General features: G+C 38.4%; 3 protein-coding genes and 5 non-coding genes across 21 annotated transcripts in view; 1 reads left to right on the top strand and 7 right to left on the bottom strand.

Moving 5' to 3' along the window:
* ptk2aa (protein tyrosine kinase 2aa) overlaps positions 1–2,521 on the top strand; it is a 60,615-nt gene extending 58,094 nt beyond the window's left edge. For all 14 annotated transcript variants that reach the window (XM_029443644.1, XM_029443640.1, XM_029443637.1 and 11 more), the window contains 3 exons: positions 56–136; positions 439–524; positions 622–2,521. In XM_029443644.1, coding sequence (XP_029299504.1) covers positions 56–136; positions 439–524; positions 622–739 — 285 coding nt within the window. In that variant the 3' untranslated portion in view covers positions 740–2,521. The remainder of the gene's footprint in view (positions 1–55; positions 137–438; positions 525–621) is intronic.
* Positions 2,522–3,244: 723 nt separating this feature from the next.
* On the bottom strand, positions 3,245–3,408 carry LOC115016282 (U1 spliceosomal RNA). Its single transcript, XR_003833109.1, has one exon. It is a non-coding gene; the product is annotated as a U1 spliceosomal RNA (small nuclear RNA).
* A 3,317-nt stretch (positions 3,409–6,725) lies between these two features.
* Positions 6,726–6,798, bottom strand: trnav-cac (transfer RNA valine (anticodon CAC)). The gene has a single exon. It is a non-coding gene; the product is annotated as a tRNA-Val (tRNA).
* A 457-nt stretch (positions 6,799–7,255) lies between these two features.
* Positions 7,256–7,328, bottom strand: trnav-cac (transfer RNA valine (anticodon CAC)). Its single transcript has one exon. It is a non-coding gene; the product is annotated as a tRNA-Val (tRNA).
* Positions 7,329–8,779: 1,451 nt separating this feature from the next.
* rplp1 (ribosomal protein lateral stalk subunit P1) lies at positions 8,780–10,609 on the bottom strand. The gene is made up of 4 exons (XM_029443293.1): positions 10,388–10,609; positions 9,297–9,371; positions 9,035–9,152; positions 8,780–8,904 (listed from the first exon to the last, which is right to left on the bottom strand). Exons 1-4 carry the CDS (start codon positions 10,457–10,459, stop codon positions 8,822–8,824), a joined length of 348 nt encoding a protein of 115 aa, XP_029299153.1. The 5' UTR covers positions 10,460–10,609; the 3' UTR covers positions 8,780–8,821.
* Positions 10,610–11,904: 1,295 nt separating this feature from the next.
* LOC115016033 (cleft lip and palate transmembrane protein 1-like protein) lies at positions 11,905–20,562 on the bottom strand. Its single transcript, XM_029443701.1, is given in 19 exon segments — positions 11,905–13,676; positions 13,775–13,890; positions 14,025–14,069; positions 14,464–14,519; positions 14,662–14,696; positions 14,906–14,988; positions 15,087–15,137; positions 15,790–15,855; positions 15,992–16,095; positions 16,656–16,740; positions 17,154–17,248; positions 17,355–17,472; positions 17,953–18,031; positions 18,244–18,434; positions 18,845–19,034; positions 19,139–19,204; positions 19,206–19,234; positions 19,324–19,552; positions 20,291–20,562. Coding segments are annotated over 18 exon segments (1,659 nt in total). The 5' UTR covers positions 19,489–19,552; positions 20,291–20,562; the 3' UTR covers positions 11,905–13,591.
* Positions 20,563–21,199: 637 nt separating this feature from the next.
* On the bottom strand, positions 21,200–21,271 carry trnah-gug (transfer RNA histidin (anticodon GUG)). The gene has a single exon. It is a non-coding gene; the product is annotated as a tRNA-His (tRNA).
* Positions 21,272–22,018: 747 nt separating this feature from the next.
* trnah-gug (transfer RNA histidin (anticodon GUG)) lies at positions 22,019–22,090 on the bottom strand. Its single transcript has one exon. It is a non-coding gene; the product is annotated as a tRNA-His (tRNA).
* Between the last annotated feature and the right edge of the window lie 1,623 nt (positions 22,091–23,713).

Genomic DNA, 23,713 nt, shown 5'->3' with positions numbered 1-23,713 from the left:
AATGACTGAGGACTGAAGCTAAAATATATGTGTGTGTGTGTGTGTTTCTGTGTAGGAGGTGGGTCTGGCACTGAGGACTCTGCTAGCAACAGTTGACGAGACACTTCCTTCGCTGCCGGCCAGCACACACAGAGAGGTAAACACACGCTCACACACTCACTCACACACTCACTCACACAAATGTAACAGAGATTGAAAATACAAAACTGAACACTGTATCTAAATTGCTTAAGAGTAAAATCACTAGAATAAATCCCGACGATGACTGCATGTATACAACACGTCATTTATAAACATTCTTTAAACACATTTTTTTTTTGTTGACTCATGCTGAATTTGTGACACGGCAGTAAAACACGTAAACTCAAATTGCTCAGGCTAAAGTTGGGCAGCTCTAAGTTTCTTTTTGAATTTAACATTTTGTTTTTGTCATCACAGATTGAAATGGCCCAGAAGTTGTTGAATTCAGATCTGGCCGAGTTGATAGCAAAGATGAAACTGGCTCAACAGTATGTCATGACGAGGTAGGTTCAAATACATTTAACGTGTTTTAATGATAATTATTTACTACTTAATACTTAATAATGTTGACACTGTCATTGTTTTCTGTGTTCTGTACAGTTTACAAAAGGACTACAAGAAACAGATGCTAATGGCAGCTCACGCGCTCGCAGTCGACGCCAAGAACCTGCTGGATGTCATCGACCAATCACGACTGAAGATGATCCGCCCGTATTAGTTCTGTTGCTGTGGAGATGGACTGCAGTCGCTCTTAGCCAATCACAATGAGGAGAGAACATTTTTAGATGGATATCAGTGATGGACAGGTGAAAAAATGAACTAATGGACAGCAGACATGACGGACTGAAACAATCCGCTCCCTCTCCTCCTTCAAACATTCATCGTTTCCTTTTTCTCCCTGGCCAGGGTCATGTGTTGGTCATTATTGTGTTGTTTTGTACTTTTTTGTTGCATTATTTGCTGTTGTATCCAGAAAAAACGCTCCTCTCTCCCATCACCTTTCCTCAGAGATGAGGTTTTTTAAAGAAAATCATCCATTACTACTTTTTAATCTTTGAACAAAGTGAATCAAACAAAGGTTTCAGAGGCTCGCTTGAAGGACTGCAGAGATATTTCGGTGAATGGACGCACCGAAATGTGCCACAAAAACACGACTAACACTCTCCACATGTGCAGGATGAAACAACTGGAACTGAAGAGCCAGGATGAGGAGGATAATGAAGATGATATGATAATGTTGTTGTTTAAACATGCTTTTATATCATTATTAATTATTATTATTATTACTATTTTCAGCCTTGACTCTTTACAGTATTTCTCTATGTTCAGTCTTCCTCATGAAAATTCAATGGGCAAAAATAATTGATTTACAGCTGCTCATAAATGTCATCATTTCATCTCTTTTCCATCTTCTCTCCAGATCTCTTTATCTCAGGCATCAAGAGATGGCATAACAATGAAATATGAAAGCTGTATTTTGAAGAACAAGCTACATGTCACAGGCCACTTTTTAAGTTAACTTGCATAGTAAATATACAAAGAAGCTATATTTTTAACACGTTTCTGAGGCATGAATTGTTAGTGAATAAGGGAGAGGGATGAACAGGGGGGAGTGAAGGGACCGAGAGGCAACAGGTGGAGGGAGGCTGGTTTTTGACTTACAATGGAGGTCCTGATTATACTGTACAGTAGGTCACCCTGTGCCAGACGAACTGCAATCGACTAAAAAGGAACATTTCACTCAAATAACATTTGTTTGCTCAATAATTAAACCATTTAGGAGCAACTTGCCTGTTATTTTTGCAGAGGTTTCTACAAAAATATAAAAAGAATCATGGTTTCTTCATTGCTTGTTTTGTATATTGAAGCCAAATTGTGTTGCTGCATGAGTCATGTTGTGGGTTCCCTTTATCCCATTTGTTTCCCCACAAATGTTCACTCAACAATACGCAGTGCAAGCTTTCAGTTACACTCTCTTTGTCAAATTTTCTTCAGTTTAGTCGATCCAGGAATTGGATTTTCAGGGACATTTTTTGGACAACAATTCAGTTTCATATTTAGAGTAGAATTACACTTTAATACTAATCAGTCTATGTATTATGGAGTGAATTAAAGTTACCGTTTCTTGTTTTACTCTTCTTAAAACCAGGGACAGATGCACACCTTTAACCAGTGTTGGCTTGACTAAAGTATGGGGTTTGTCTTGATCATGGGGTTTATCTTTTAATTGGGTCATGTCCAACATGATATGCTCTTTATCTCCCCTCCACCAGTCCTTCTGTATGTCTACCTCCCTCCACTGGAGTTATTTATACCTTTTATTCCCTCTCTTCTGCTCCATCACCCCTACATTTCTACTTTTTCTCCACTCCTCCCTCTCGGATTCTCTCTCCATTCCACTGTCCCTCCCCTCTCCCCTGAGGTGAGCAGTATTCTCAGGAAGGAGTCACATGTACAGTTGCTAAACCAAGCAAATAAAAACACTGTTATCATTAAGAAATACTGCTTGCTTCTGTCTGCGTCTTAAAGCGTGTCTGTTCCTAAACGTTGCTAATGTCAACTCAGATGAATGTATGTAATATTAATCTCTTGATGATTGCAGCTGTGGGCGTGAAGAAAACAGTACTTTCTTCTTCCAGAACAACTTACGTATGGTAAATTAATTTTACTTTGGACTTTAGTTGAATATTGGTTGTTGGTTTCCTAAATCACCATTAAAGACAGGAGAAGTCCACTCGGAGCACGACTTCCACACAGCCGACTACACCTGCAGCTCTAGATCCAGGTAAAAACTTAAGTCATTGAAACAACTATTTTGGTTTTGACTATCCAGACTTAGGTACAGCACTTGGCTGTACATTTTACATGTTGCTAAATGTGTATGTCAGTACAGACTAAAACGTTAGCTTATTGCACATGGAGGCTAACAACTTCACGGGCTAAAGAAGAAGAAAGGTCCAATGCATTGTTCTGGCATAAAGTCAAAAAGCCTTTCATAATATGGCTATTTCATGGTGAAATACTATAAACATAAGCAATGCTTGTACATGTTAAAATATGAGCAGCACAAACGGCCTTTTTCAGTCTAGTTAAAGTTCATTGTTGACCTTGGTAACTAACTAGTTACGAGCTCTTTCTGGAGCCGCTGAAGGAGGGAGAGGTGCTGTTCAATCGATAAGTAGGATTTCTGGATATACTTTAAGATTGATTTTCACAATGTCATCAGGGGAGAGCGCGAACGCAGTCCCCCACTACCACAAATTATGCAGTCGAGATTTCTACATTTGAGAAATTCGCATAGGTCAGCTCAACCGGAGTGCAATGGCCAAGCCTCGCCATGGGTGAACCACCTTCTTGATCATGGTATCTCCCCTGCCAGGTAAGTATGAGTTGTACATCACAGAGGCAGGGATATGATCCGCAGACGTACCGTGTTAACTGATGGTGCCGACAATGTGACCAAATGACCAAAATCAGAAACTATAAGGGGATGATAATATACATGAGTTTAATACAGAATAAACACTTTTGTACTAGACTGAAAAGGATTTTTTACGCTTTACTTGAGAGAAAGTGGCACCTATCCCATCATGCAATGCGGTTTTCCACATACAAAACAAACCTAACATTACGTTGTATTTATTTGACTCCATCAACAGTCTAACACAACATTTAAATAAGCCGAAAATAAAGCATACTGTTGTAATCAAAATGTGTTAGATTCACATTTGAAATTTAGAGGAAAGACGTAAAAAACACACATTTATTTATTTCACATTACAGTCACTTTCTGTTTCCTCGTTCAATGCTGGTAGCAACTGCTATTCCTGATACTGCCACCTAGTGGCCCGGAGTGTGAACAATACTGTTTAATAAACACATTTATCGGCTTCTCTGGCAACGTGTCAAGTCAACAGCTGCTAACAGGAAAATATATTCCCATTGAACAATGTGGCTTACAAATAAGAGCAGACAAATCAAATTATTTTAGGGAAAATTGACATAAGTAGTTTAATGTGTAATGTAATGGCAAGTTAACTGTAAAAAATCATTAATTAACATGATTGTGTCAAAGTTATTTGTTGGTGATTTTGTGTTTTTAATGTTTTGAGTATGTTGTTTCAAAAATGAATTAAAAAAAAAACATGTAGTTTTAGTCAGTTTGCCTTACAAACACAGTCTTTACTTCCAGAGTTGGAGAGTAAACTTTTGTACATTTGCTCAAATGCTGTAGGCCTTCTTTGGCTACAATTCTGAGGTATTTGTACTTTACTCATCATTTAATTTCATGGTACTTTACTAATAATCAACTCCACTTCTATTTTTTATTTTCACTCAAAGTATATTTAGTTTTTTAATACCTTTCACTTCTACTCAATCGACATTTTAAATGAGTTACTTTTACTAGTAATGGAGTACTTTTGTTGTTTTTGAAAACTAGGTCAAGAAAGTGAGTACTGCTTCCACTACTGGCCAGTGGTTTGAATAAGTATTCAGATTTGTTTTTTGTAAGGTAACCAGTAATTACAATTAATACGGCGCGTGGGAGTCACATTGGTCACGGGAGACGCAGTGTATAGATCTAATCTACAACCACGTTACAAAGTTGCAGTATAAAAAGACCGAGAACAAATGTCGGAAAGTGTTGCAAAAAATAAACATGCAGCAATTATACAATACAATGTCTTTTTTTTACTGCTCCAGTGACAAAACTAAACACCAACTACAAAAGGAAATGACTAAAAGAGCTCATCTGAGTTTCCCAGTGTTAAATCTGTACTACACGATGCTGATTCGCTGTTTTTCCCAAAAGAATTGTTGACCTTCAGACGTTTTTAAACATTTTTCTTCAGAGAAATCTACAAAGTAAAGTGAACAATTGTCAGATTCTTCTTTTCTTCATTGACTGACAGTTTACTTCCATATTAACAACATTGACTGGGATTTCACATTCATTAGAGCAGGATCTGAATTCATTTAACAAAATAAGTGTGCGGGTATATTATCACAGAAACTCTTTTTGCTTCTTATATATAGTGGCATTGGCACACAAGTTACATGATATGGAATCTTAAATATAGCGTAAGACAAGCCGCTATTTAGTGTTGGGCGGATCGATCGAAAATATCAATGTACCGATACCAACGTTGGCATCGGTATTGATCAATACTTGCGTGATGAGATCGATACTTAAGTTTCAGTTTCTCTTCTCTACGTTCAGTACACAACTCCTGTTAAATCATCGAGGTTGTGCATGTGCAAACACTGCTCTTCTCACTCACTTCGCTCATGCTCACTCAAATGTTGTTACAAAGCATCAGAAATAGGCTATTAAATGTACGCTAATGTCACACATTTGGACCTGCCTGGACTTCGGTATTCCTATAACGGTATATTTAGAGTTTTCTGTTTAGCATTCAACATTTTGTTACTTTGTCACCTGTTTTTCAGCCATTATCACTGATGCGAAAAGATGAGCTAAAGGGGGATCACCATGTGCTAACAGGTGAGTTGTGAGCATTATGTTAACGTTAATCATTATTATATGAATTCACACAGTGCAAATGTCACATTTGGCAATTACAAAGATGTATCCATCCATCCATCGTCTACCGCTTATCGGGGGTCGGGTCACGGGAGCAGCAGCTCCAGTAAGGAACCCCAATCTTCCCTTCTCCAGGGCCACATCCTCCAGCTCCGACTGGGGAATCCCGAGGCGTTCCCAGGCCAGTGAGGAGATATAATCTCTCCACCGAGTCCTGGGTCTTCCCCGGGGTCTCCTCCCAGCTGGACGTGCCTGGAACACCTCCCTAGGGAGGCGCCCAGGTGGCATCCTTACTAGATGCCCGAACCACCTCAACTGGCTTCTTTCAACGCAAAGGAGCAGCGGCCCTACTCCGAGTCTCTCACGGATGGCTGAGCTTCTCACCTTATCTCTAAGGGAGACGCCAGCCACCCGTCTGAGAAAACCCATTTTGGCCGCTTGTACCCATGATCTCGTTCTTTCGGTCATGACCCAGCCTTCATGACCAAAGGTGAGGGTAGGAACGAAGATCGACCGGTAGATTGAGAGCTTTGGCTCAGAGATGTGTATGATATGTTTAATAACTTTGAGGGGAAACTTGACTTATAAAGTAAAGTTTTAAAAAAGTATTTACTCCCTTATACATATTCTTCGTGTACAATCACGTGACAAAACTGTGTGACGTATGCTGTGCGACGCCATGTTGTTGGATGATATACAAATCAAAAATTGTGTCTAAAGCGAACAACTACAACAATACAACTCCGACTTCTTCAAAGTATTTTGACTCTCTGGAGTCCTCTACAAAGGCAAGATTCAGAGAAAAAATCCAAATTCGCGGCCGTGACCCGTACACACTAAAGCCGTCTGATTATAATGAGGATTTAGATTCATTACCACCGATTGAATATCCTGATATTATGAACTATCTTGTGCTACAAACGTTGTGGGAAACCAACGCACAAATTAAGGCATACAAGAGCTTAGATGCTTATAATTTCTGGCTGTGTTGGTAGTCTTCTTACCAAACCAGTGAAAGATAACAAGGTGCTCGTCCATTCCCGAAAAGAAAATTACGAAGCGTTGCAGCAACTCACACGTGAACGGCCGCCGTCTTGGTTGTGTATATCATCCAACATGGCTTTTCTGTGTTTATAGTCAAATAAAAAATATAAAAGGTTGTTTCCGCCCGGTTTCGAACCGGGGACCTTTCGCGTGTGAGGCGAACGTGATAACCACTACACTACGGAAACTTGTACTTAAACTACGCCACCATCACCCCACATATATATTGCGATTTGTGGTAATTGTTAATATTATTAGTTAGTTACTGATGATGGAGGATATCCCCACTCGATACGTTCATAGACGGTTAAGGTTTTGCAAATTATTTTTAAGTGAAACGTTAGCTACCAGGAGCTCAAACCAAAAGGAAACGCTGGTCTTCTTTCGAGGAAAGGTAAGGAGAGAATAAAAAAAATCTGCGCCACACTTTTCTTTTTCTTTCTATCTTTTTTTTATATCCTGTTCATGTAATTTAAAGATAAAGTGAATTCAAGAATGATATATTGCGATACATATTGATGGTATATTTATACTGTGTTAACACATGCGGCGTTAAGGAGCCTCTGTTAGCACTCAACGGCATATAGGGTTAGGTTTCAGTCTTCTATTATGTGTCTACGGTCAAAGAAAAACATTAAGAAAATGTGTTTCCGCCCGGTTTCGAACCGGGGACCTTTCGCGTGTGAGGCGAACGTGATAACCACTACACTACGGAAACTTGTGGTTATACTACGCCGCCATTAAAGAAGTTGACATCACCCCTGATATATTGCGATACATATTGATGGTATATTTAGAGTTTTTCTGTTTCGCATTAAACATTTTGTTACTTTGTCACCTGTTTTTCAGCCATTTGCACTGATGCGAAAAGATAAGCTAAAGGGGGACCACCATGTGCGAACAGGTGAGTTAACGTTAAGCATTTAATATATGAACCTACACAGTTCAATGCAAATGTCACATTTGGCACTTAAAAATATGTTTATGATGTTTTTAATAACTTTGAGGGGGAACTTGCCTCATAAAATAAAGTAAAGTTTAAAAAAAAATGTAATCCCTTATACATATAGGCCTACTGTGTTAACACATGCGGCGTTAAGGAGCCTCTGTTAGCACTCAACGGCATATAGGGTTAGGTTTCAGTCTTAAAGCAGTGCTAGATAACAATGGTGGTCACACAAAATATTGACACTTTGGGCACAATTTAGACATGTTCACTATGGGGTGTACTCACTTTTGTTGCCAGCTGTTTAGACATTAACAGCTGTGTACTGAGTAATTTTCAAAGGACAATAAATCTATACTGTTATTCAAGCAGCACACTGACTACTTTAAGTTATATCAAAGTTTCAGTAGGATAATGTTATCCCCTGAAAGGATATAACAGAATATTTGCAAAAATCTAAAGGGTGTACTCACTTTTGAGATATACTGTATGTGAATACAACTTCAGGTAATACAATCTATCTAGTATATTACGCAAAGGCCAAGGAGTGCAGCATGTTTTATTGTAGGCTTCAGAACTTTTTAAAACCCGCCTGTTGGAGTTACGAGGTTATCGATTAGTTGACACCTGTGGCTAAATAAATTATGTAAAACAAAAGCCTAAACGATCTTAATGATCACACTATCGTTTTATGGGGCTATTTAAAGCATATTCTCCAGGATATACATTTTTCCTTTCAAACCTTCCACATGTCCAACGCCTTAATCAGTCACGTGTGTTCATGCAGGTGAACACAATCAGTTAAGGATTATAACCAGCAAAGGGCATCTACCAATTGGCTCATAACATTAAATCATATAAAGATACCAGCAATTATCCCAGTGCCACAACACAACTCTACCAGTTGCACTGAAGTTGTGAAATTGACAGCTGTCTACCATCTTTATACTGTCCAATTGTTTGTGACCATATCTGCTCAATTTAATTCAGTTTATGTCTAATATTTGCTGCTGACATTTAACCCCATAAATACTCAGCTGGTGTCCACTTTAGTTTGTTATCAAATGCTGCAATATGTACTAAATATGATTGAGTCGGTCAATAGAAACTTTAATTTAGTGCAGCTGTCACATGTTCAACATTCACTTGTTAGTGACAGGTGAGGTACTTGTCTGTGCCAGAGAATATCCTGGGAGAGAATAAAGAGTCAGATCAGGCAGCAGTAGTTTTTGTACTATTTGTGTTTTATTACAAAAACATTTTTTTTAATCAAAGAGACCGAAGCCCATGTCATCATCGGACTCCTCAGACTCGTCCTTCTTCTCCTCTTTCTTCTCCTCCTCCTTGGCTGTAGGGGTAAACAAGACAAGGTATGGTTAACAAAGTCAAAAGACACAGGGTGCACAAACTACAGCCTTTGTCGAGATCGACGTTTTACAATGACCTACTACTAATGAAACAACTGTTTGTCCAGCTACCTGGGGCATCACTGCTTGCAACAGGGGCTCCAGCAGCAGGGGCTCCAGCTGGAGCTCCACCTCCACCTCCGGATCCAACATTGCAGATCAGGCTGCCGATGTCCACGCTGGACAGAGCCTGCGAAATGACAATCACAGGTCAGTCACTATATTCACATGTCCGGGGCTTATTGTGGCAAGTGATGCAGACCTACAGACACCACCCAATCCCTCCTGGTTTAAACCTTGCATGTGCACCACCCATACAAAGCTTTTTTCTCACCTTGGCAAACAGACTTGGCCAGAAAGGCTCCACAACCACTCCTGCAGCCTTGATCAGAGCATTCAGCTTGTCCTCCTATAGACAGAGAAGACATCAATTGTTACAAAATCTACTTAAGTCATCCTTGAATGACTTTAAGCACCTTAGTACACAATAGAAATATCACAAGTTAGTTGCAAGCCAAATGTGTATAGTAATAGTGCACCACATTAATTTGCCTATTACATTTATTTCTTTAATGCAGCATTGACCACATGTTAAAATAAAGCAGGATAGATACTCAAAGCAACTTTTAAAATCAAATAACATAAATCATATGCCATTAAAAATATTTTCCTGGTTCAAGCTTCTTAAACCTGAGGATGCTATCAAAATGAATGGAACCTTGACCTCTGACAAGATTATAAAAGATTATTTTTTTAAACAAGTGTCGTAAACCTACCATGCAAACGTTTTATTTCTATCATACAATACTTATTACACTATCTCACATACTATGTCCTAATTTATGCAGCGGGTTGCACGTCATCATGATGCTGTACAGCATCCACGTGCACCAACACTTTCAGAACAACGTTAGACAACTGGCGTTATAAAGAATGAAATAAATCAGACTAGAATATGATGATATTCTTCAGTTAACAACCGCACTTTGTGATACCACTTCTGAAAATTAAAGAATGTTGTTGAGATTACTAGTTTAGCATTAACTTTAGTTAGCACCTGTCATTTGCGTGGTGGACATTATGTAGAACCTCAACTATTAGTTTGGAACTGTTTAGATGCGCAAGACTTGCGAAAACCGCTAGAAAAGTCACATGTAGATATAAAGTTAACCCATGAATGTCATAAAACACTACGCTGTACTGATACAGCAACGTGGCCTAACGTTAGCAAAAACCATGCCGCCATTTTTGACTGAACATGGTACTTTTAAAACATATTTTTAAATACATTACCGTCTCAGTTTGACAGAATACTTGTTTCTATCTCAGCTTTATTATTTAGGGCCTTCGCCACTAACACAATAACCCATTCGGTGCGGTTAAGAGGTATTGGTGGAGTAGCCTGTGATGAGATGGGGCACTTACGGTGACGGTAACTTCATCGTCGTGGAGGATCAGAGCAGAGTAAATGCAGGCGAGCTCAGACACGGAAGCCATTGTAGATGTTAGATTTTCGATTTGTTGCGGTGGATGCCTAAATTTGACGGTGCTAGTCGCCGGATTGTGGGCCTTAGCTTCTGGTGAAGAACCAAGCACCTTAGGCACGTTCACTTCCTGTAGTGGAAAAGGGACAGAAGAGGGCGGGAGCTACCTTTATATACTCTGCGTCAGTGCTGCGTGACTCGACGTCAGTACGCACACAAAGTGTTGTACAGACGTATTCAATATTAAAACAGCGTCGTTTTGCAATCTGTAAAGGTCTCAATATTCTTTGTTCATTATTATGCAATTCGAACATTATTTCGTTTAGTTTTATGGAGGACTAAAGCTGTCATTATAGTAAATACATGACTCAATCAATGATATAATAAAGAAAGGAATGTAGAAAAAAACCATGGGAAATACATATTTGAGGACGTATCTAAATGTGTGAATGAAATTAAACTGCCGGGGACAAACTGACGGGACTGATGGAGTGCCTGCGATGCGGTGAAAAGAGCGGATTAGTGGACTGGATGCGGGAGAAGATGCAGCGAGAGACCTGTGCAGGTGAGCTGACGATGTATCACTGCATCATACACCAGGAAGCGCTGTGTTGTAAAGCTCTGGAAATGGAACATGTAACAAGCACCGTAACACAGACAGGAAACTTTATAAGAGCCAATTTAAGTCTTTTCCTGAGGAGATACATTCTGAACATAGCAGTGCGATGGCTGAGTCGAGGGGAAAGTGCTGAATAGATTTTCCGAGTTGCGTGCGAGTTGCTTTTGTTTGTGATGAAGATGAACAAAAACCCACACATGAGTAATCTCACTGATGCACACCTTCACCCACTGAGGGTTTCCACAGCTAAGAACCCCAAACATTAAACTGGCAGCTAAGAAAATATTCCAAACATCGGGCTCTGACACATGTGCATATGGAGAATGTAGCCTACCTAAATATGTTCCATATCTTTTTGCACTTTATCCAATATGTCTATCCTGTTCAATAAATGTGGACCATGTTTGGCGCTCAACGTAGTCCCAGTTTTTAATTTTGGCCCTCTCTGATTGAGTTTGACACCCCTGGTCTACTGCTTGCTTTGCGCAGTTTCTCCTCTGCTCTGTTTCGTGAAGGGCGGGGCTTTGCTGCCGAGACACACACACACACACACACACACTTAGTCAGAGACAGAGCGGAGGAATGGAGAGGGGAGAACTAAAAAAAATCCGCTGCTAAATGTTTTACTTTAAAATGACACAGTATAATTATTTAGTACTTGTTAATCATGTTAAAAAATGTCAGCTCAATATTGTCTGCTAGTCATTTTGCGTCATCGAAAGAGCCATAGGTTCCAGACCTCTGGTCTAGATTGAGGTACCATACATTAAGAAATTTGACATGGTGCAAATCATTATGCATGTTCCTGCTGCTATTAACTTAAAACCAATGCAAACATGTTCAGTCAACAATTTTATTTAATCACAATCAAAAACACAAATGTTACAATAACTAAAACCATTTCAAGGCAATTTTCTGCAAATCTCTCCTTACCTGGTTTACACAGTAACAGAAAACCTGTGCTGGATTGAATATATCCATATATCTTTCAATAAAAAAAAAAAAGAAGCAAAAAAAAAGAAAGCATATTAAAACTATAGCAGAAAAATCAAAATGTGACTGTAAATCCAAATGTAGCAATACTTTCCTCAAGTCTAAGCATTTACCATTTTCCTCACAATATTAGTGTCTAATTAAAAACAGCAGATGGACCATTTATGGTGAACAAACAAGGCTCACCAACAGTTTAAAGGATCATTCTCACATTTGGCACCAACATATTTTCTTGGCCCTGATATGTAAAAAATACTCGAGCAGGTAAAACTACAAAACTAGAGTAGATGGAAAGGACAGTATGGGTTTTAAATGGTACCCTCCTGTGTTACAGTGTAACAAAAGTCAGTATCATTTAATGTGTGATGATGGTAGATGCAAGATGGTTAAGGATAGGCATTGACCTCGAATGGTTCATCATGTACATTATTTGAAAAGTACATTAGTAAAACTCTTAAAGTTAGAATGATGTATTTGATTATTTCTGACTAATTTCTTGTTACCTTTTAAGTGCCCATATCTTTGTCATTTTATGTTTTATGTATATTGCCACTTTTAAGGTGTCCCAGGGTTAAAACATGTTAGCTTTGTGTGCATGATCATTTGCAAAATTGAAATGTCTACACATTCATAGTTTCTAAGAGGCAAATTGTTAACAGCCTTTTCACTGAGCATATTTAACATAATAAAGCAACATTTCATTTTATTTCTCACTCAAATTCTGCATCAGGAACAATTAACTGAGCCAACAATACAGCCGCTTCGGACTAAATTTCTTTACATTTATAATGATCCCTTTATAACATTGCAATTAATATTCTGAAATCACAATATTTACAGTGGTCCTCAAGAGGCGGTTTAAGCTTAAAGGGGTCCCACCCAATGAGATCAATCATACCCCTGCACCTTAGCACAAACCAAACCAGAATTTGCAGACATGCAAAGTTGGAAATCAAGGAAAAAAAAGACCTCCAGTGATAACAGTAAAGATCTGTTCCAATAGACAAGGAATGTGACCGGCTTTGTGGACAACAGGAATAGCAGAATTTATGGCTGAGAAGGCTCGAAGCTACCAACCATATCTACTATAAGAGAGTTACTATAGTCATCCGTGTACCCTTTCATACCAAAGCTGAGCAGTGACCTGTGGTAGACGTGGTCATAGTAGTGAGCAGTGTGGTGGCCATTCACACCATTCAGAAACACGTTTTTCCAGGTTGTTGAGCCAGTTTTAAATGGGTTTGAGGTTTATCTACCTGTCCTGTAACATAATGCAAAAAAACAAAACAAAAATCCTTCTACAGACTTCAAAATGCAGATAAGCAGATGTTGACCGTTCAACACTTTGCACTATGAGACATAGTGAAGATGATGAGGAACTTGGTCCATTTACAACTAACTGGCCAGAATCAAAAACATTTTCCCAGCTGCCTCTGGACGGTTAAACAGGCTCAGTTGATACCAAATGACCAATACGAATCAGTGGATACCCGCAGATTCAAGATCATGGAAGACATAACCTGTCTTTCCTCACTAGTCCTTGTGAGTCTTTTCTTTGGGTTCTTCGTCGTAAGAAACTCCATATTCATTTACTCTTGTTTTGTCGACTGGGTATAGCCTGGAGAGAGGAAACAGAGTTTTTGGGTCAGAAAACTGTTGGGTGTGTTATGTTGGTGATGTAGGAGTGTGTGTGTGTGTGTGTGTGTGTGTGTGTACCATCTCTGGTAGAGGTAAATGAGAAACACCACATCGTCCCTAAAACAGGCCAGTCTGTGAGACGTTGGCATGGTGATGATGAAGGCAAACACATCGTCGATGAAGGTATTGAAAGCCTGGCAAAAATCAATCAATCGCTCAATTAATGAATTCATTCTTTTGACAAATGCACTACTCTCTAATAGGGATATTCAGGGACAGTGACTTAAAGTATGTATTATTATTATTATTATTATTATTATTATCTTACCTTGTACATAAAGGCTTTCCAGGGCAGGTGGGCCACAGATTTCAGCTGTTAAATTAAGCATATTAAGTCAGTGGTGGGATGTTTGAAAGTAATGTTTGAAAACAGTAAATCTAATTACATGCAATTCTGTAATGTAAACTTTGAGGCAATATCTGAAGCATTTCATGTTTAGCGAGCATACTTTCCCATAATATCTGAAGCATTTCATGTTTAGCGAGCATACTTTCCCATAATATCTGAGCATTTCATGGCTCCCAGTGGAGTTTTTGACCTGTAGTTGCGCTATGGAGCTGTTTTTCTATCAGTGGGTTAACCTTAAACGTTACATGCAACAGTTATTTTCTTCCCTTTGGAGGTGAGATGTGACACACTTAGAGTCTTTATAATAAATGTATTTATTCCATTACCACATTTTAAAATGTTATTAAAAAGTACTGACCTTATAGTTGACAAACAGTTGAGGAAGCATAAAGAGGAAGCCAAAGGCGTATACACCTGGAATGATCAAGAACATGTTGAAAAGCATTTTCTTTTAAATAAATCAATGGCACAATGGGGTTATCAACTTGTAATACTGTCAATAATTCATTAGTTGATGAACAGTTATCCACAGTGTTCAGAGTTTGAAAAAGCTTACCATTAACCAAACTGTTGATCAACCACGAGTACCAACTTAAACAGGGACAGAGAAACACAGATAATTATGTAAAGACTGGCCAGACCATAAAAATAGTTTCAACAATTGTGCATGCTAGGCGCACACACACACACACACACACACACACACACACACACACACACACACACACACACACACACACACACACACACACACACACACACACACACACACACACACACACACACACACACACCCTTACCTCTTGTATCGTAGGAATATTAGAGCATACATAGCCCCTCCAATACACAACGGGTAAAGGAGGTACGAGAGATACTTCATGGCCTACAGAGAAACACAAGGTAGTGTACATCCAGTTACAGCATAACCTAAAGTGTCCAGTAACAAAAGTGCAGTATGTGGTGTGGCCTATAGGGTCTTACCAGAGTATCGTACTGTTCTGTTCTCCTCTCAGATTCATTTAATTTCCCAAACTGAAAACAATACACAAATTTATGGTTAGCACACGTAATCACAAACATTTTCTTCATCTGTACAGCTCCGAGGTGAACGGACCTGAAACATGGAGAAATGCTGTGGGCTCAGAGACAATTATAAAAGTAATTATAATTAGGGGATAATCTGAGAAAAAAACGTATGTTGTACATTTACAAGAAAAAAAGACTCGCAAGTTCAGCGGAAAATGTTTTTATATTCTGAGATTATAAAGTCATACATTTGCAAGAAAAGACTCTGATGTTAAAATCGTGTTTGCTCACAGAACCACATTGCTTCATTTCCCACTCACCTTTAACAAGGCCAATGATACACTACTGCATCAAAACATTTGTTTCCTTTATTCGTTTATCATGGCCACACAATGTGGCTGCATTTCTAGTGCTTTCTCTGTGCTTTCAGTTTCAACCCACATCAATTTAGTAGAGAGCTGTATTACAGCAGCAGGCAGAGAACAATTAATAACAAAGAAAGCTGTGCTCAGCAGTTGGAGGAAATGGTCCACATATCAATTCATTTAGCATTGACAAACAGTCAAACACTGTAAAGCAACCTTGATAGACAAGATTTGATTCATACTGAGATATTAAAAATAAACTGAAAGAAGATCAACCAGGTACACAAACCTACCTGGAATGTTGGTTTGCCTCCTTTCCAGAAAACCTGAATCTTCAAGGCCTTCTTTACTTTCCATACCTGCAACAAAACAAACATTCCCAAAACACACCACTTATCAACAGAACTGTTTATATCATGCATATGTTTCTAATACGTTTTCAATGCAGGCAAGTGTGTATTTTTAAGTTTGTGTTTCCAGTCTGTGTGTACTTACTTCAATGATAGAGCCGACGCCAGCGGGTATGAGAACAAGCAGGCTGGTCTGCTCGTCAAACAGATAGAGGAAAATCACTATGGTGCTGAAACATCGCCACAGCACTGGAAAACAAAACACAAAATGTAATTATTAGGTCCAGACATTCTGTGGATTACACCTAATGATAAATGCATTTCAGGAATGTTCCAAAATGTTGATGCATTTGGAGAGTTATATCTTATAATTATATTCTGTCCACACCAACGTTATTGTATTTTCTATTAAGTCAAAGTAGTTGCCCCATAGTGCCAGATCTAAGGACATACACAGTTCCAGTGCAGGACAAAAGGTCTGGCTGAAGGTCTGGCTATGTAGGCTTCTGGCTTATAATGCTGTTGGTGAAATATTGCTCAACAGCATTTCGCAGATGGCTAATTCTCGACATTGCAAGTGACAAAGCAAGCCCTCAGGAGCATCCCTTACTCTGTAGCAGTTTTCATTATTTAGCAGAAAGCAACCTTTTGCCACCCAGCAGTCCAGATCCACTGAGTCCGATTATACTACACAGCTAATCTCTGGTTTTTGTAGCAGCTGAATCTCCAGACTTTTTTCTACTTGTCAGCTGTTTTGTATTTGTTTCCTGTCTAAAATTGTGTTTTTCATGAGAACAAAAGTTACCTACCTGCTTTACTGGACATTCCCACCATGCTTTTCTTCTGCTTCCAGAAGCTGATGTCATTCTTGAACGCCAGGAAGTCAAAGAGGAGCTAAAGAAACCAATGGACATAATCATACATTTCTCAAGCTACAGTTCATTGTTAACCGTTCATTATCAGTACAACTCAGGGCTCTTTTCTCTTTCTTTGCCAAGTGCCAAGACCTATATTTCAAATGCTTAAAGATGAAAGTGAAGAGTGGAAAAGAGTTTGCTTCTAATGATACTGTATTTGGTGATATGCAACTTGAGAATTTAGGATTGTATGAACCTTTATTGTTAGTCCTCTCATGCTGATTTTATGTGCTCGTTTGAAAGTTCCACTTCAAGAAAGTCCAACACTTCTAATCAGGAATGTATTTATGTGCTATTGTGTGAAGAAATTGTAAATTCTTCATATCAGATCTTTATTTAATATTTCTATTGTAGTGTAATGTGGTGTGGCGCTCTGTGGTGCAGACTTGCATGGAAGGCTGCTACAAAGAAGGTCAGAGCCAGGAAGTACAGGTTGGTATCCACAAAGATTCCTTTAATCTCATCCGCATCCTTTTCTGTGAAACCTGCAACACATACAGGGAGACAGACAGACACACATATATATTGTATTAGAGTACAAGGCTTCTACACTGTGTGTGTGTGTGTGTGTGAGAGAGAGGATTAACATACCGAACTGCTGCAGAGAGAAAACGGCATCTTGCATGTGGATCCAGAATCGTAGCCTCCCCAGAGAGATGGAGTCGTAGGAGATGGTCAGAGGGAGCTCCGTGGAGGTGCTGTTGATCTCCTACAAATACACAAACCAAACAGCGTGTCAAATCATCAAGAAGCAAGACATTAGTTTACATAATCCTCTTCTGAAGTATTAATATTATGTTCTCATAATCTTTAACGTGAATGCAAACAACAATCGATATAATCATATTTTATCAAGTCCATTGTTTCTGTTGTTGCCTCCAACTGTCTGTAAACTATTATCATCCATATTTAACTTCCTGATTTGTTGTTCTTTGAGACGCTTTGGCTTTATTTTATTCTGAGGCAGGAAGCGATTCAATGTCTGGGGTCAGTAAAAACAAATCAACAAGGATGTGGTTCATCATTCCAACCTCGAATCATCGGGTAACAGTACACAGTGTTTTCCTCTAAATAAGTTCCGTAAGAAAATGAATAATAGAAAAAATGTGTGCTTTTGAAAATCTGTCATTGACAAATGGCCAAAATGTCAGTTACATTTTTATTATTCATTTAAATGTAAAAAGCTTACCACAAGGTCCTTGACCCGGTTGCTGAGCTCATCAACAAACAGCAGAGGTAGATAAACCATCTTCTTACCATTTTGGAATCTGAAAGACAGAAAAACTAAACATGCTCATATGCCTCTGGATCCCAATTCAAGTCTGTGTAATCCATTATAATTAAGCTTTTAAAAAGATCTGTCGGACATAACCTAAATAAACCTGTATGTACTGAGTTTAACGTCCACAATAGTTTCTACACCATACCCAGACTTTTGAGTGCTTCGCGTGTGTATGTGTTTCTGTATTCACTGTCTTACACTCTGAGGTATCTGTGGACATCACTAGGCAGGGATTCTTTGTCGAAGATGAAGTGGTCGCCGACAATGTTGAATGTCAGGCGGGTGCGCCAGTGGGAAACTGGGTGATCGGCTGTGGAAGTGGGACCAGCTCCACTCCCTGCCAAAGGTTTACCATCATGGTTCTTCTGCTGGCCCTCTTCTTTCTGACCCTGTGTGATTACATAGACAAAGAATTACACTCAAATCAGAATCCCGTAACTAAACTCTTCTGTAACTATATTGATAAGATACAGATACTACTTGTTCTGCAAATTAGCTAATTGGGTATAACAAAAATGTAAGTAGTCAGCTGAGTGACCAAGAGAAGCTACAAATATTACAAACTGAAACACCTGCAACAACTAAAAAGTAACTAATGATATAAACTATTTATAAATCATACAAAACAAGTTCTTCGAGGTGTTTGAAATACAAGAAATAAACAAGTAATATAATAGATTACAATCAATCACAAAAGTAAAATCCAGGATTTTTTTACTTTATTTGTTATATAGGAGGTAATATAATACACTGAGGTGGATCCCTTAAGCTCCTCTGCATGCTCTGAACAACTCAGTACCTGTGTTTGATCCTCTCCGGATATCAAAGAGATTTCAGGCAGTTTAGGGACCATGTATGTGGTGAGCTGAGCCACCAAGTGGACTTGTCGTGGATCCTGCCACGGAGTGACGCCAGCTTGATGGACAAATATTAATGCAAATAAAGTTCCATTGTTGCGGGTCTTCTTAGGGAGGGAGACATTTACTATCCTGGAGGGAAGGACAGGAAGAGGAAAGAGGATGAAAGCAAGGAAGGTATTTTTGATATCAATCAATAAAATCTGAAAAGTGATGAAAAAGTGAGTGCCACCAACCTCTCAAACTTGCTGTTGACATCAAATGATTCCTCCTTGTGGATCAAAGTATGTCCTCCCTCTGCAGTTGGGCCGCAGTGCAGTATAGATGCTCAACTGGATACACATAGAGATATCATGACAATCTGACAGTATACTACTGGCAACATACTGGAATCAACCATCCATCCTTCCACATTACTGACCTGTAGTTTTGGGTTTCCTGCCAGGAAGGATGTGATACAGTTGCCCCCTGTGGGGGTGTCGCAGGGTTTAGTGTATACTATGCCGAACATCACCCAGCAGGTGTGGAGCACGTACACCACAAACACCCCCACGATCAGGGTGGTGAAAGATGTTTTGAGGAACATGATGCTAGTCTTGTCGTCTCACTGCGTCGTCTCCCTTGGTTATCTTAGTAGGAGGGCCATATGTCTGCAAATAAGGAGTCATAGAAAGATGATTAGTGTGTAGTTTGATGCTTGTCCAAAAATGCTGACTGTATGAAAAGAAAGATTGCTGGTAGAGGCCTCTCCTCTTAACTCTGGCTACTGTACAACTTGTCATCTGAGAAATTAAATTACATTACATGGCCAAACGTTTATATGATTGTGCTTTTAGGGAACCTTCTTTTGTTTTTAACTCCTTGTGTGCAATATTATAAATATTATTATAATTATTACCTACTTATATTGTAAGTGTGTCTATCTATATTACTTATATGCAAATACAGATTGCGTGAGCTACTGACCACCTGAACGTGCTCATCCAGTTTTTGTTATAAAAAAACATAAAGACAGCCATACATGTAGACATAATAGATGGTTTGTGATAAGAGTATAGGCTACACACTGTGTTTACTGGCAGAGTTGTCAGACTGATTTAATTTTGCCTAAGGGTACAGCCACACATATTCGCTGGTGGTGGTAATTTACTACCATTTGATTGATTTAAGGCAGGCTAGAGGCAATCTGAACCCTTTCATTTACTTAAACTCAGAGAGCTGTTAGGTCCATATGGTTGTGTCTCTATTGTTTTGCTAGTCACGATAAAGATATTTGTTTTCTGATGTTTTCAACTCATCTTAACTCATATTTTTTTTTGTACTTATTCTTCTTTCATATGTTTAGGTGTATAATGAAAGTACAATTCAGACGTTAACGTTATACCTACCGGTGTTTATTTTGGCAGGTTGTCAGTGACAATCACTCTCCGTCCATTCACTTTACCGATCCTGCCGTGTAGTTAGACGCGACGACATCGTTTCTTCAAAACTGTTCAGCGTTTTCTACATAAAGACATATGTTGTCTACTCGGCTGACCTCTCCATATAGGAGAAACACAGGTATTCCCCAAAAACTGCTAGCTGAAAGCGTGATGTGGATCTAATTTTCCGTCTTTCACTTCCTGGTTGGTTTCTTGAACGGGATTTGGGGGTTGGTAACGCGATACTTCACGTAATCGAGACACTTGTGCGACCATCTATGTAGCCCAAACTCCGGCTATTATAAGATTTATTATTGTTTAATGTAACTTATAGATATTAAGACTTTTAGTACAAATATATTGCATTTTTTACGTTATGGTGGTAGGCTATATACATGTAAATCGTGATAGAGATACAATAGATTTATTAATGCCGAAAGGAAATTCTTGTGCCCAAGATTGCTAAGAAATTGCAAGAATAAGAAATACAATAGAGTAATAAATATAAAGTGTGCCTAATATAAGAACAGATATATTTAGCATAATACGTTAACTAAAATACAAAAGTTAATTACACACATTATATTTGTTTGATATATATATATATAATAGAGCAATTAATATAAAGTGTATAAGAAGTAATACTAACACCAATGCCTAATAATAAAAGTAATATAAATGTAATAAAATAGGTCAACTGAAATATAAAAGTAAGTTGAAGTTGCAGTTGATATCAAGATTAATATTGGCATAGTATTGAAGATGCGTTTTCGGGTGATATCGATAATTAGTTTTTAGGTGTTTCTAATGAGACTCTATGTTGCGTAGAATTGTATACATATTGTTGTGTATGTTGTTGTACCTTTCAAAATTGAGTGCCGTGACCCGGATTCGAACCGGGGTTGCTGCGGCCACAACGCAGAGTACTAACCACTATACGATCACGGCTAGCCACCCGTCTTGACATGAAATGGAAATAGCTAATTCAAGCGTGCAGCGTAGGCAGAGAGCTAATTCGGATTTCCTAACATAACCTTGGGGCATATAAAAGTCCATATTTTTATGCCTTTGATCTACCTATAAAACAGTATTAAGAAACAGCCTGTTCACCCAAATCTACAAGAGTCGCAGTGACATTTAATCCATGACATTTAGCCAGACACTGTTTGTCCCTAAATGGCATTTTAAACTACTTTAATCACTTCTGTGCTGAAGAAGGTCAAGCTTCCCTGCTTCTGTGAATTCAGGCCAGACAACATTTTTTCTACACAAGCTGAAAGGTTTACCTTCGGAAAGCGATAGATAATAGGCCTAACTTGTTCCCACAAAATAATTACCTTGTTCAGATAAGTACTTAAAATAAGAAAACCTTATAGGATTTAAGGGTTTGATCTTATGCGCACAAAATAATTATCTTTTGGGAACTAGTCATTATCTATCACTTTATAGGACTTTAGAGGCTCGGTATTATCCATTGTTTCTTAGCATAAATAAATTCCATTAAGTCTGGTATATTGATAAGTAGGCCGAAAGTAACAGATTCGTGCTTTGGCTCTTTCTTTCTTTGTCAAAGCAACCTATTTGTACTGTATATATGCCCATATTATACGAATTTAATGTTCTGTGATTGACGTCACGGTGGGGAAATGACAAAGGTCTTCAGACATCTACTATTACTCTCTGTACAAAATTGAGTGCCGTGACCCGGATTCGAACCGGGGTTGCTGCGGCCACAACGCAGAGTACTAACCACTATACGATCACGGCTGGCCATGAAGTCTGACACGCAAACCGTGAACAAACCACTCTCCTGATAAGCACACACTGACAAGCTCAAATGTCTCTTATAATTCCCAATTATACGTATTTTCACCAAACCATCAGATCATTAAACGAAAACAATTTGTATTTAGGCATACATTGTGTTACTTTTCTTTTCTATTTCTTTTTTTTATATGCCTCACCTAAAATTCAGAATCTCTTTTTAAAGAATATCCAGGCTCAAATACGCAGCAATAACAATGAGTCACAGACAAGCAAAAATAAGGTTACAGTCAAAGCGTTATTATACCAGTATTTTGGATTTATAGGACACATTTCAGCTTGTCAGTGTTGCAGGCTGCTTTGTTTACATTCAGTGAGTCAGTCAGACTTTAACAAGTTATTTTAGATTAACTTAAATTGAATATAAGTTCAGAAAAGGATTTTATTAATTCAGAAAATAATCATATTAGTTTGAAATGGAATAATTAAGAAAACATATCAACATCTATAAAGGGGCTACTCTCCAATAACCATGTACAATCAGGGTTTTCACTATTCCTTAAAGATTCTGAAATTAAATATAGGACTAAAAAAGTCAAAAAATATATTAAATATGATTTATCACTCTTAAAATTAATGCTCTATTTTTGTGTTAACTGCAAAAAAAGAGGTTGTTGAAATGTATACATTTTTTGCTCTGCGTGGGAACGGAGCTCATCCATGAAGTGCGTCACTATCTTCATTGTGACTGTCATGCTACGCTACCAGCTTCTTAAGATTTAGATTTTAGATGTAACTAGATTTAGACTGAGATTGCTGTTATATCTTACTATAGTATTGTTTAAACATGTCAATAAATAAATGTGCTTAAAAGTAATTCTAGGACTTATTTTCATTCATAGACTTCTAACTTTCCTTAATGTTTTAACCAATATGACGGCAAAATGCATATAAAATTTCATATGTGGTCATAAATAATCATTACAATGTCTTAAATTGAACTTGTTGAAACCTGCAGAAACCCTGATACTGTACATTGTACATAAATCAGTGAGGCGGTAGTCATGACTGTATAATGACTCATTCAGTATTTCAGAAATGATTACACCATTAATCCAAGCTCATCCAGATTTGGTTTCATTAGACCTTCTCCTGTCATGACTGCCTCCCACACCAAGGCGAGGCAAAGAGACGGGCTGCACATTTTCCAGCTTCCCACATTGTTGCTGTCCACTGGGTGTAACACTAAACCTCCCTGTACCCACATCAACGCAACTGGCACAATCAACCACACATAAACTGATCTACAACCTGTTTATTACGGGACTGTCGGCTTATTATGCAGAAATAACTGATTTCCCTCCTCACAATGTAAAGAATCCTTTCCTGAATTTATATTGATTAAAAACACAAGTTATTTAAGTACTATTCTTTTTAATTTACATCTTCCAGATGTGTGATGGACAGTAACTAAGTATATTTATTCCAGTACTGTACTAATGTACAATTTTGAGGTTCTTGTACTTACTATAGTATTTCCATCTCCTGCTACTTTATACTACTCTACTACAGGCAAACATTGTACTTTTTACTTCACTAAATTTATTTGGTAGCTTTAGTTACTTT

This window comes from Cottoperca gobio, chromosome 11 (assembly GCF_900634415.1).
Source record: "Cottoperca gobio chromosome 11, fCotGob3.1, whole genome shotgun sequence".
NCBI classification, from domain to species: domain Eukaryota; kingdom Metazoa; phylum Chordata; class Actinopteri; order Perciformes; family Bovichtidae; genus Cottoperca; species Cottoperca gobio.
Note: the sequence above shows the minus strand (reverse complement) of the source record. Positions and strands in the feature narration are given on the sequence as shown.